General features: G+C 44.2%; 1 protein-coding gene across 1 annotated transcript in view; it reads left to right on the forward strand.

Annotated features, from left to right (window-relative positions):
- Positions 1-1,911: 1,911 nt before the first annotated feature.
- The window catches only part of LOC116502468, a 40,447-nt gene continuing 28,455 nt past the window's right edge, over positions 1,912-13,903 (forward strand). The window contains 6 exon segments of the mRNA XM_032208351.1: positions 1,912-3,506; positions 4,204-4,321; positions 4,442-4,521; positions 5,726-5,852; positions 7,413-7,596; positions 7,862-9,001. Coding sequence (XP_032064242.1) covers positions 3,000-3,506; positions 4,204-4,321; positions 4,442-4,521; positions 5,726-5,852; positions 7,413-7,596; positions 7,862-9,001 — 2,156 coding nt within the window. The 5' untranslated portion in view covers positions 1,912-2,999.

Consider the following 13,903-nt stretch of genomic DNA (forward strand, 5'->3'; position numbering starts at 1 on the left):
GACCAGAGGTGGCAATTCTCCCTGAGGCAACGAACCCCAAACCCGGAGCCGCTCGGACTTACCAGGGTTTAGTTTCAACCCGTTGCTCCCCAGTCCCATCTACCCCTTACAGCTCCAGGCACTGTGAGAGGGAGGACACAGATTCGCTTAACTCACCATGGGCGGTTCTACCTTTTCCATCACTGCTTGTCTGAGGAAGGCTCAAGGGAGAGGTCTCATTTCTGTATCCAGATTGTTGGCTGTCACAAACTCTTGCAGTTTGTGAGAGCTAAATTCTGTTTCTTTAGTTTAGCATGGGTGTCAAACTTGATTGCGTCATGTGACATACTGTGATGTGATGTTTTTTACCTTTACGGAGCCGGGGTGGGTGTGGCCTGTGCATGACATATCTGGCTTGTGCGCTGCCAGTTTGATAGGCCTGTCCTAGGGTCTTAGCTCCATCCATCACCCTCATCGCATCGATTTACCCCCTTTCAAGAGGCCACTGGTGTGAAGTTCATGCCTATGCCAGAACTCCCTGAAGGGGAGCTCTTTGTCAGCCTCATCGGCTGAGTGGATAAATACTTTATAAGGCACCCAGCTCCTGCTGTGCAAGGCGTTAGAATAAGCAAGCGAAGCGCAAAAGAGGTCACCCCAGAAATAGTTTACAATAAGGGATGAGATGTACTTGTCCACAAAGCTCCTAAAATTGGGGTTCCCCTGTAAGAAGTTGAATCTTAAGTATATACTGTAGGCTCTTTTCCTATCATCCGTATTGTGAATTCAAGAACGGTAGAATTGAAGTCGGCCAAAAATCTCTCGCGCATTCACCCATTATTTCACTGTAGTTTGTTAAAGCAGTTATATTTGAGTGGCAGGTATACACGAACACACGCAACTCCATTTGCATGAGTTGCAGGCGTGCTCAATTTATGCACCCGCCACTTACGCAAATAGAGCTGCACGCAATTGTGCCCACCTGCCACCCACACAAAACTATCCCCTCTTCCCCCTCCCCTACAATAGCAATAGCACTTAGACTTATATACTGCTTCATAGTGCTTTACAGCCCTCTCTAAGCAGTTTACAGAGTCAGCATATTGCCCCCACAGTCTGGGTCCTCATTTTACCGACCTCGGAAGGATGGAAGACTGAGTCAACCTTGAGCCCAGTGAGATTTGAGATTTGAATTGCCGAATTGTGGTCAGCCAGCAGCCTGCAGAACTAGCCTGCAGTACTGCATTCTAACCACTGCACCACCAGAGCTTGATAGAGTTTAGTTACAGATTCTCTCTTTCTTGCTCTCTCTGCGAAGTTAGGGATACTCAGAATAAGAGTGAAAGAGCTTTAGTTTATTGATAACCAAAATAAATAAATAAACCTAATAAAATAATATGAAATTAAGAACTATTTCAGAAAATAACTTCAGTTTTTCCAACAGATAGACAGACAGGTGAGGAGAACTGGCTCTGGGATATGTGGATCCTCATACTTGCAAATCATGGACACTTAACCTGGTGAAAGGCCTCTTATTATGTGAGAAATTTGTCACATATATATCAATGTATCCTGTATGAAAAAAAATTCAGGATGAAGAATTCCTCTCACAAAATAAGCCAGAATGAGGGGAAACCGAAATGCATGTTCAAAAAAACCTTTTCACAAGATCACAGATGTTTCTTAAGAGATTAAACAGAGGAAAATCTGGAAATTGATGCTTGCACTTCCTTTCTAGATAGGCAGGGTCTTCGCGCAATACGTATAGGATCCTCTAGGGGGCTCCGTGGAAGAGCCGGACAACTTCTCTTGTAAGGCGGGGAGAAGTGAGCATGCGCGGTCTCTTTCCCAAGTCAAGGGTGATGATTGCTTCCGAGGCATTTTCCAGCAAAGGCTTGAAAGGTTGTCGGCTCTTTCTACGGTGTCCGGGTGAGCCTGTCTAGCAAGCGAAGAAGCTGCAGGGAAGTCTTGGACATGGAGATCCAGACATGGGTCGGAGTTCAGTGACTGGGCGTGTGTGTGACTTTTCTCTCGTGCTGGAGGCTCGCATTCATCAGACTTGGAGTCGTGCAAAGGGGGAGGGGGAGCCAGTGGTTCCATGTTCCCCTGCCGTCCCTGTGCATGCAATGGCCAGGCATGGGAGAAAGCAAAGCTTCCCGCCCTTCACTTTGCCCCCAGCGGGGTAAAAAAACGGGGGTCGCAAAAAGAGGATTTGCGCTCCATTTCGACGGGAAAAGCTTTGCGTGGAGGGAGAGGAGGAGAGGTCGTCTTTGCAAAAGAGAGATTTTTGCCTCCAAGTCAACCTTGACTCCTGGACAGTTTCCTGCATATTTCTTGGCCCCATTTTCAGAAGGGGTTTCCCCCTCCTCCCCCTTCCTAGGCCGAGAGAAGCGAGCGGTCGGAGCCCCTCCTGCTGGCTTTGCATACAGAGCTTCAACTGCATGTGCAAGGAGTTGTTCTTAACTATGCAGCAATAGGAATGATATTAAACTGTCTTTTAAATTATATTATATTAAATTATGATTGGCCAGAGGGAGCCATTTGGCTGAGTGATGAAATCACAAGTTGAAACCGGGAGATTCAGTTTCTACTCCAACCTGTAAGCCTTCAGCCCATCCTGACTCTCAGCCCAATCTACTTCACTGGGCTGTAGTTTTGGGGAAAATAGTGAGAAGGAGCATTATGTATGAATTCTGCCTAGAGTAATTTATAAAAATAATAACAAGGCATAAGGAAAAAAGTAAATTTTTAATAAAAACTAGGTAGTAGAAATGAAAAAAAAACGCATTTAAATGTATTTTCCAATATTTTGATAAACATTGATCCTGAAGTGTTCACTGCAATTTTCCCCATATATGAAGAGAGCAAGATTTCACCTCCCACCTTGGTGAGTACATACAAATTTCTTACTTAATCTTCTCTTCCCTCCCCTTCTCCCCATTTTTCCATATCAGATACGTAACCTCAAAATATTTTCTGCTTCTTCTGGAATCTTTGAGTATTTTGTCTGGGAAGAGATCTGAATGGCCTTGGAAAATTTGGCCAGACCTCTTGTGAACAGAAAATCCTGTGGAGATCCTTGGGTCCATTTTGGGGCTGCATTAGAGACCAGAGAGAAGATGGAGGGACAACACCCAGCAGATGCAGAAATTAAAGGCCCTCCAGTTGCTCAGTCTTGGGGCTGTGGGAAGAATGGGGCAAGTCCTGGGCAGAAGAGCCACGAAGAGGCATCCAATAATTCAGAGGTTCAGTGCTGTCACTTCAGAAATGTATGGTTTCAGGAGTGGAGTCGTCCCCGAGATGTTTGCACTCAGCTTCACTACCTTTGTCGTCAGTGGCTACAACCAGAAAAACACACAAAGGCTCAGATGTTGGACCTGGTGCTCCTGGAACAGTTGCTGGCTGTCCTTCCCCCAGAGATGGCAAAATGGGTGCGGGAGTGTGGAGCAGAGACCAGTTCCCAGGCAGTGTCCCTAGCTGAAGGCTTCTTGCTGACTCAGGAGGAGGAAAACATGCAAGAAGAGTTGCAGGTGGGAGAATAGAATCATGGCAGTTCTAAAGAGGATCTCTTTGAATTTGTCAATTCCTTTCTGGCAGAGTTTTCTGGGATTATTAATTTAATTTAATTTAATTTTATTATATTTATATGCCGCCCTTTTCTCCCGAAGGGGACTCAGAGCGGCTCACAATTCAAATCGAGGAAGGGGGGTACAGACAAAAAATAAAAGATGAAACATAACAATATATAATTTAAAAACACACAACAGTCATACCATTCAAGACGGGGGCAACAGCTCTTTAGCCCCAGGCCTGTCGGAACAGCCAGGTTTTAAGGGCTTTGCGGAAGGCCTGGAGGGTGGTGAGGGTTCGAATCTCCACGGGGAGTTCGTTCCAGAGGGTCGGAGCAGCCACAGAGAAGGCTCTCCTCCGGGTAGTCGCCAGTCGGCACTGGCCGGCGGATGGAATTCGGAGGAGGCCTAATCTGTGGGATCTAATCGGTGTAGTGGAGGTGATTGGTGATTGGCAGCAGGCGGTCTCTCAAGTACCCAGGTCCAATACCATGAAGGGCATTTTATGTTCTTGCAGAGGATGTATTTGGGGCATTTCTTCCATTCCGCTTCCAGTTTCAGCAATGGATATTGGGGTCTGCTACTTTGAAGGTGGGGTATGATAATTCATTTGTATCTTTGTGCTCTTCTTTTGTTTCTCGTACCACAACATGTGTAGAAATCCGTGGAAGCTGTGACTGAGTATCCTAAGGAGAGAAAAGATTCATTCAGATCTCCTGAACAGGTTCTCTTCAGGGAGAACTTCCAGAACGACCAGAGTCAAGACATTACACAAGGTAAGAAAAGCTCTTTCTGTGTGTTGTGAGATTTCAACATTTAGCTGATTCTTTCACTCTATTTTATTGGAGTTTGTCTCTTTAACAAATCTGCTTCCACTATTTTTCTCTTTCTCACAGAGAGTACAAAACTTTCTGTGGAGTTTTTAGAATCACCTCTTTGTGCTGGAACTGAAGGATTTGCTGAACTGTTACTTCAGGTAAGGAGGCGAAAGACTGGAAAAGGTCCATGAATCTTGGGTGGATTTCATTTTGTTCTATAGTTCAATGTATAAAATTGCTGTTTCTAAGCAATATGAATTTGACCTCAGGTCATTGAACATTCACATTCAACTTAGCCTACCCTCTCCTTTCGGAGGGGATCCTTGGTGAGTCACTTTCTCCACCCCTCCCGCTTCACCATCAGTTTTTATTGACCTGAATGTTGTCAGCATCGGGGTTCTTTCTTCTGTCTACCAGGGTTATTTTCACACACTATTACAAAATAAATGCTCCTTTTTTTTCTATTGAACAGCATCTTTGGGACAACTGTGACCCAGTGATTGAATTGAATTGAATTGAATTGAATTTATTGCACTTATATGCCGCCCTTTTCCCCGAAGGGGACTCAGGGCGGCTCACAATCCAAGTCAGGGAAGGGGACACAGATAAGGGATAAAAAGACGAACAAAACAATGCACAATTTAAAAGCACACAACAGCCATACCATTCGAGGAGGGGGGCAAAAGCTCTTTAGCCCCAGGCCTGTCGGAACAGCCAGGTTTTAAGGGCTTTGCGGAAGGCCTGGAGGGTGGTGAGGGTTCGAATCTCCACTGGGAGCTTGTTCCAGAGGGTCGGAGCAGCCACAGAGAAGGCTCTCCTCCGGGTAGTCGCCAGCTGGCATTGGCTGGCGGATGGAATTCGGAGGAGGCCTAATTTGTGGGATCTAATCGGTCTATTGGAGGTAATTGGCAGCAGGTGGTCTCTCAAGTATAGCATCTCCATAGACATATAGACTAGTATTGCAAGATCTTCCAACTTCTTCATGGAGGTGTGGAGTTGGGATATGTTAGTCCCTCAGTGGGAACATTTATTAGTGGATGAATGTTTCCCCATTGGAAAACATGTCATGTGGGATTTGCCAATATTTTGTTCTGCCCTCTGCTTGGAAGAATGGGAGTCACTGACAAGATTTAAGACCCAGCTACCAATTGACCCAACCATATTTTAGTTGGTTACACTGTAAGGCCTTCCAAACACTTCCAGATTGATCAAACATAATTTAGTTGTAAATGATGTGAGATTTTAATTCAGCAGAAGATGCCCATTTTGTTCACTGGATCTATTTCCTACAATTGGTGGAAGAAAATTATGACATTATTCTTGGGATTATCTGTTAATAAGGAAACATTTGATCTTGTTCAGGATGTTGTGTCTTTTGAGGAAGTGGCCGTGTATTTCTCCAAAGAGGAGTGGTCTCAACTGGATGCTGACCAAAAAGCTCTCCACAGAGAAGTCATGCTGGAGAATTCCAGGAATCTCTTTTCTCTGGGTAAGAACCCCTTTCTGTGCTCCGAAATGTAGGGAAGGGAAGGGAGTTAAATGTTATTTCTGATTTTAAAAAATCATTTATTTACAGTGCATTCGGTATGTATTCAGACCGCTTTCACTTCTGTCAACTTTGTTATGCTGCAACATGTTACTACAGTTGTTGAAATTCACTTTTTTTGTCCTTAAATCTACACTCGGTACCCAATAAATGAAAACAGAATTTTAGAAATGCCTGTAAATTTATTTAAAAGAAAAAACAGAAACATCACATCGGCATAAGTATTCAGACTCTTTCACTCAGTACTTTGTTGAAGCATCTTTGGCAGCACTTATAGCCTTGTCTTTTGGGGTATGAGGCAACAAGCTTTGCACACTTGGATTGGGCTATTTTCTGCCATTCTTGCTTGCAGATCAGCCAGGTTGCATGGAGATTGTCTGTAGACAGGCGTTGTTAAATAAGGTTCAAGTCAGGTTGGACCACTCTAGGACATTGGTGAGCCCTGGTGGCGCAGTGGTGAGAATGCAGGCTACTTCTGCTGTCCCATTTCCAACCAGAATTTCTGGAGCTCAGTCAGAGTGACCATCAGTTTCTCGGTCACCTCTCTTACTAAGGCCTTTCTATCCCGATTGCACATTTTGACTGGGCAACCAGCATTTGGAAGAGTCCTGGTTGTGTCAAACGTCTTCCATTTGAGAATTATGGAGTCCATTTTGCTCTTAGAAACATTCAGTGCAGCAGAAAATTTATGGTAGCCTTCCCCAGATCTATTCCTTTGCAATAATCGTGTCTCTGAGCTCTGCAGGCAGTTCCTTTGACCTCCTGGCTTTTGGTCTGCTACAATATGCACTGTAAGCTGTGAGGCCTTCTATGGAGAGTTGTGTGTCTTTCCGAATCCCATCCAATCAATTCAGTTGACCACAGGTGAACTCCAATCATGGCATAGAAACATGTCATCAAAACTAATAAGAAATGGGAGGCACCTGAGCTACATTTCAAGGGCTGTTGTAAAGAGTCTGAATACTTATGTCAATGGTATATTTCATTTTTTCCTTTTACTAAATTTACAGACATTTCTTAAACTTCTGTTTTCACTTTGTCATTATAGGGTCCTCTATATAGACTAAGGAGATGGGGGAATAATTTGAACAACTATAAGATCAGGTTGCAGCGTAATAAAATTGACAAAAGTGAAGTGAATCTGAATACATTCCAAATGCACTATATATACTTCTTTTATTTTTTGTAAATAATTAGGGCAGTGGACATATCCAACATTCCCCCTCCTACTGTTTTCCCTACAAGAACCCTGTGAAATGGGTTGAGCTGAGAAAGATTGGCCCAAAGTCACCGAGCCAGTATTCATGCTTATGGCAGAACTAGTACTCAGAGTCACCCGGTTTCTAGCCTGATGTCCTAATCATTTGACCAAACTGATTTTATAAAAGAAGGAAATTTATTGAAAGAAAAGTTGGAAAACTTTCATAACCTGCTTTTTACATAAAGATTTTTTTAAAAAAAAAATGCTTTCTGCTCATAAAATACACTATACTCATTTCATAGAAGATATTAGTAAGAATCTGGGGAACAGGCTCCATGCAGGGATGGTGTGGCCTCTCTTGAGCCAGGTTCTGCCTACCAGGATTTGGTATTCCCTCCTGAACCTGGTCACTGGGTTCCTGATGGCCCTAAGCTGCTACAACCAAGACTGGGTGAGTCCTGTGAAGAGTGTTCCCTTCTTAGAGATGTATCTATTTGTGTACTGAGTTTGGCATTAGCCTAAGTTGAGGGTGTGAAGCTATTGCCATCCAGAAATTCCCTTTGGCTTTTAAAGATTGTGCTCTGCAGATAAGTAGAGATGCCACTTTTATTGAAGTTGGGAGGTGCTGGGTATATTGCTGCCCCAGCATGAAACAGTGTCCAATACATTTCGGGAGGTTGAGGCACCATGGAATTGTCCCAGGTCAAAGATTAGCTCAGGGTTGTGATCCAATCCTATAGGAATGAAAACATACAGTTTTCCTTTGTCTTTTCCAAGGCTTCAATGGGCAGAATAAGAATAGCAAGCAGGAACCCCAAGCGATCTATTTGAAATGCAGGGAAGGGAAATTTGAACATCAGATGCAATCAAAGAATGATGAAACAAAGAAATCACAAAGTGGAAATGAAAATGGTTTTTCTCGGGTCTGTTGGCTTCCTAACCATACAGTGATTGATATGGGAGAAACACCATATACATCCATGGAGTGTGGAAAGAGGTTTGAAAAATCCAATCACCTCTTTTCTCATAAAAAGATACATTCAGAAGAGAAACCAAATATCTGCAGGGAGTGTGGAAAGACCTTCTGGGATAATAACTCTCTTAGAAAACATGAAAGGATTCACAAAGGAGAAAGACCTTATAAATGCAAGGAGTGTGGAAACAGCTTTAGTTGTAGCAGTTATCTTAACTCCCACAAGAGGATCCACACAGGAGAGAAGCCATATCAATGCATGGAGTGTGGAAAGACCTTCTGTTTTAATTATTCTCTTATAAGACATCAAAGGAATCACAATGGAGAAAGACCTTATAAATGCATGAAGTGTGGAAAAACCTTTAATTGTAGCAGTAGCCTTAATTCCCACAATTTGATCCACAAAGGAGAGAAGCCATATAAATGCATGGAGTGTGGAAAGAGTTTTAGGAAGAGTGGTAATCTTAATACTCACAAGAGGATCCACACAGGAGAGAAACCGTATCAATGCATGGAGTGTGGAAAGTATTTTAGGAACAGTGGTAATCTTAATACTCACAAGCGGATCCACACAGGAGAGAAACCGTATCAATGCATGGAGTGTGGAAAGACCTTCTGCTATAATCGTTCTTTTTTAACCCATCAAATGGATCACACAGGAGAAAGACCTTATAAATGCATGGAGTGTGGAAAGACCTTTACTTGTAGCAGTAGTCTTAATTTCCACAAGAGGATCCACACAGAAAGAACTAATAAATGCATGGAGTGTGGAAAGACGTTTACTCGTATTTATGATCTTAATTCCCACAAGAGGATCCACACAGAAGAAGGACCTTATAAATGCGTGACATGTGGAGATAGCTTTAGAAGGAGTTGTGATCTCACATCCCATAAAAGGATCCATATGGGAGAAAAATAGTGTTGAGTTTTTTAAGCAGTAGCACTTTTACTCACCTTAGAAGTACCCACACATGGGAGAAACCATATCAATAAAGGAATTGTGGAAAGAGCTTCAAGACAAATCCAAATAGTCCTTGGTGTATGTTGCAATTGAGCCCCAAATTTCTGTTGCTAAGCAAGACAATTATTAAGTGTGTTTTGCACCATTTGAGTCATGGTTTTCAGTGCTTCTATAACTTTGAATAATCACTATATGAACTGTAATAAATTGAGGACTGCCTATAGTTGTCCAAAATATAATACAAGGACCATTTGATTACTAATCCAAATAAACTGTAGCTCTTCTTGGATGTGCATGCATAAATTTTCTTCCAAGTGCAAACCAAAACACTGGTTGTGGGTTTTGCTAAGTTCCAATAGACAAAGGATTTTTCTACATGTAGAAATATTCTGGACTGTTTTTCATTATATTGTTTCAAATATTCCAAAATACCATTTTACATTATTCTTCAGTTATGTCTTAGGTTAAAAAAAACAAGAAACCCACAACTTTGTTAGAGGTTATCACATACCTTTTGCTGTTGCCTGGATATTTCTGTTCTGATATTGGGCAAAGTATCTGGGCATTTCCCTTTTTTGGGCTGTTCTACCTTTTCCATCTCTGCTTGTCTGAGAAAGAGTCCAGTGAGTGTTCTTATTCCCGCAATTAGAATGATGGATTCTAGCAATTTCTCATGGGTTCCTGTTGTGGCCCAGCAGGAGCCGTTGGTAGGTAGGTAGGTAGGTAGTTTTATTTATATGCCGCCCTTTTCCCTGGGGGGACTCAGGGTGGCTTACAGTTCAAAAGGAAGGGAGGACATACAAATTAAACACATAAGACAGTACATCGTTAAAAACACAACATTCATACAATTCGGGTGGGTTGAAGTTGGAGCTGCCAATGGACTTCGATGGCGAGGAATCCTATGAGTCTGATATGGAAGATGTGGAGGACCCTGGGTTCAGACACAGAGCAGGGACTAGGGAGTCTGGTTGGCTACCAGGAGGCGCCTGAGGCATGGAGCAGTGGGGAAGATCAAAGGGAGTTTGTCCCTGACGTCAGGCATTGGAGCAGTGGGGAAGATCAAAGGGAGTTTGTCCCTGACGCCTGGCAATGAAGGGCGGAGAAACGGAGGCAGCAGTTACAGAGACAGACTCATAAGAGATAATCAAGCCCAGGTGGTTGTGGCTTGGCTCCTCCCAAGAGCGTATATAAGAAGAGACTTTGGGAGGAGCCCTTTTGCAGGACACAACCATTCATAACAAGCTGGAGAAGCTCTTGTTTGTATTGTATCTCTTGTCTGTGGGAGTCTGGGTTGCTGCCAACGTCTTGCCAGTGAGTCGTGTTGGGCTTTCAGCCAACAGGATTGTAATTGCTGTAAATAAAGAGTGGCAAACTACTAAGCCGGTGTTGGCGTTAATCACTGGACGGAGGGAGGTCAGAACAGGTTCCCAACCCAGAGGCTGTGGCCCGTTCGGAACTAGCCCACGGAAGCAGTGAGTAAGCTTGTGCATACGTTGCTCCACTTGTGCAAGTGGCAAGTACTTACACTGATGTGCAAAACTCCATTTGTGTGAGTGATGGGTGCACAGGGCACCTACTTCCACAAATGGAGCTGCGTCTACATGCGTCTTCCTGCTGCTTGCAAAGAGCCATCTTCTGTCTCTCCCCTCCCCCCCTCGCTCGTCTACAATGCCAGAAAGTTTAGGGACTGCTGTTTTAAATCATCAATCATATCGAATTTGATTGAGTAGAGCTGAAAACATGTATCAAAAGGACTGGATTCCAGATGGTTTTCTGCCTCCTGATACAGATTGTGGAGATATTTTTCTTAGAAGAAAATGAAGATACAAAAGAGAAACATACAAACAATGAGTTCTTTTTATGTTTGTTTTTTATACTAGATCAGACATATAAAACACAAGTCCTGTCGGTCAGAACCAGCCCGCGATCAGATTAGGTGTGGCCCGCGTGGCCACCCAGAAGACAGCAAGGTGCCGTCCCACACTGCTTCAACCCTTCCCACCCCAGCTGGACACTACCCCTGGGTGTGTGCACTGGAGGTGGCACCAGGGTCTGAAGTGCTTGGTGGGCCATGGAAGCGGCAGTGGACATAGTGCCGGGCAGTGCATAAGAATAAGGGCGGCTGAGCAACCCCTCAGATAGGCTGGTCTGGAAGATCCCAAGGACCCGGAAACTTGAGGACTGGTCTGGGTGCTTGCCCTCCATTGCCCAAGGCTCTGGGCAGCCCGTGCCTCTATCCAGGGGTCCTCCATGTGGCCTGAGAGGAATGGTGAGGCTCCTCTGGTGGGAGATACTTTGGTATCTTGTTCTGGTCTCACCTTCCTCTGCTGGAGACCTTTGGATCCACATTTCCAGTCTTGCCTGGCCCATAATAGGTGGAGGATGCTGCTGTATGTGGAACTGTGGAGGAGAAAGCTTGCAGGAATCAGTTTCCTTTAGGTCCAACTTTTGCCTTGACAGATCTCTGGAGAGGAGGATGGGTGCCCCAACAAGCCAGCACCTTTACCACACATAATTAGAAACAAGGATTTCCTTTTAGAAAGGGTCAGCCTCTCTCGTGCAGGACTGCTGGGGAGTGCTGCTCCCCTGCCATCTCCTCTTGCTCTCCAGAGATCTTTCAAGGCAGAAGTTGGACCATGTTCCCTGCAAACTTCCTCACCCTTCCACACTCAACAATCTCATCCCTCCACCTGTATCTTTGCTGGGAGGAGGCACTGGACAGGGAAACAAACACTAACGATGTCTGAGATTGGGAGAAGAATGTCTGCTTTGTCATCCTGTGCACACAAACACACACAGACCAATCCAAACTTGGTGACTTTTATCAACAACTGAGCTTGCAAACTGACAATCATGCCTGGGCTTCAAGTTTCAAGTTTAATAAAATTTGTATGCCGCCCACTCCCATTGGGACTCTGGGCGGCTCACAGCAAGACAAAGAAACATTTAAAATTTAAAAATAGAAAATACAATATTAAAACTCCACATCATCCATTTCATTTAAGCGGGGCTGGATATCAATCAACAGCCCCAGGCCTGCCGGAACAGCCAGGTCTTGACGGCTTTACGGAAGGCCGGGAGAGTGGTAAGGGTCTGGATCTCTGCAGGTAGATCGTTCCATAGGGCCGACGCAGCAACAGAGAAGGCCCTCCCCCGGGGAGCCGCCAGCCGGCATTGTCCGGTTGACAGCACCCGGAGGAGGCCCAACCTGTGCGATCTTGTTGGTCGTTGGGAGGTAAGTGGCAGGAGGCGGTCTCTCCGGTAGCCAGGTCCTAAACCATTAGGGCTTCAGGGCTTGGGGGAAAAGGCACTGAATATTCCCCACCTTGAGTTATTCAGTGCAACTTATTCCATCCCGACCCAGCCACACCCAGTGAGTGGTATTGAACTGACCATGCCCACCTGGCCACACCTACCCAGCCTCTGTGAGTTCTCATAGTCTTACGTGCAACTGGCCCTTTGAGGGCAATCAGAATGCTGATGCGGCCGTCAATGAAATTGTTCTGACATAGGCGTCCTGAGACAGTAACAATCACACGCTTAGTCCCAAAAACCCTCTTTATTGAAACGGCTGTGAATTATGTTCATTCACAGCCCGTAATGATTCATAACCAGTCTGTGAAGAGTCCGACAGAAGTCTGCGACAGTCTTTCAGTGTAAGGCTTATAAGCACCCACCTTTATCTCCCATGAAATGCTGCCAAACTGCCGATTAGTTTTGCAAGGCCAAATGGAACACAGATTCAAACCGTGCTTCAGAGTTTAAACCGATCTCAACGAACAAAATTGCTTCCTGCAAAGGCTCACATCCATTTGTTCCTCTTTTATGTCTTATGGGAGAGGCCAATCATCTCCAAGCCTTATTCCCAAGTCACCCCTTTAGTCTTAACTGTTGTTGCCTTGTGGAAGATCTCTGCTCATGCACATACTGGGAGCAGGCTCCCCTTGTTCCTCTGCCTCGGTGATGTGAAACTCCGGAGGCAGCACATAACTCCCAGATGGCCATGGCTGCCTCCCTGTCTCCGACGCAGAGCCCTTGTCCAAGCCTTCCCCAGAGTCCGCAACTGACCCATATTCCTCCCCATCCTCATTGTTCTACTCTGCTGCAAGCTCCACAGGCCGCCGGCGGACCACAACAGAAATTGAGTTTGACATCCCTGCTTTGCACCATCCCCATGAACATGTGATTGTATTGTGTATGGAAAAAGCTTCATTCCTCTCACAAAATAAACCAGAATGAAGGGAAGCCCGTGAAATGCATATTCAAAAATAATTTTGCCTTTTTATTATATGACGAGGTTTAGGAAAAGGTTTAAATGTGAATTAAATTTAATTAAATATCACTGGTATGGTTCTTCATGAGACATTTTTAAATTCCATTTTGTTCTAACTAAAAATTAAAAATAAATGAAACTTAGTGAAAGATTTGTGGGAGGAAATACTTCAGGCTTTCAGAGGACTTGGGTTCTTTGAAAATATTCATTCAAATATTGTTCATTGATGATTTTGCATCAAACAGGAGAAAAGGCACTGATTATGGTATCCTAATCATTATGTATTTTTTTCATAGGATTTATTGGGCACCGGTTTTAGTTCATAGAATATATCTATGAAAATAATTGGAAGGGATGTGTGTGTGTAAGGGGGGGGGAGAGAGAAAAGAGTAAGAGAGAAAGAAAGAAAGAAAGAAAGGCAGTGGGAGAGATACACACAAGAAAGGAAAGAAGGAAGGAAGCGAACGAGAGAAAAAAAGACATAGAAAGAAAAAGAAGGAAACAGAAAGAAGGAAACAGAAAAAAAGGAAGAAAGAAAAAGAAGTGGGAGAGACAAAAGAAAGAAAGAAAGAGATAGAGAGAG

The sequence above is a fragment of the Thamnophis elegans genome, chromosome 2, assembly GCF_009769535.1.
Source record: "Thamnophis elegans isolate rThaEle1 chromosome 2, rThaEle1.pri, whole genome shotgun sequence".
Classification (NCBI taxonomy): Eukaryota; Metazoa; Chordata; class Lepidosauria; order Squamata; family Colubridae; genus Thamnophis; species Thamnophis elegans.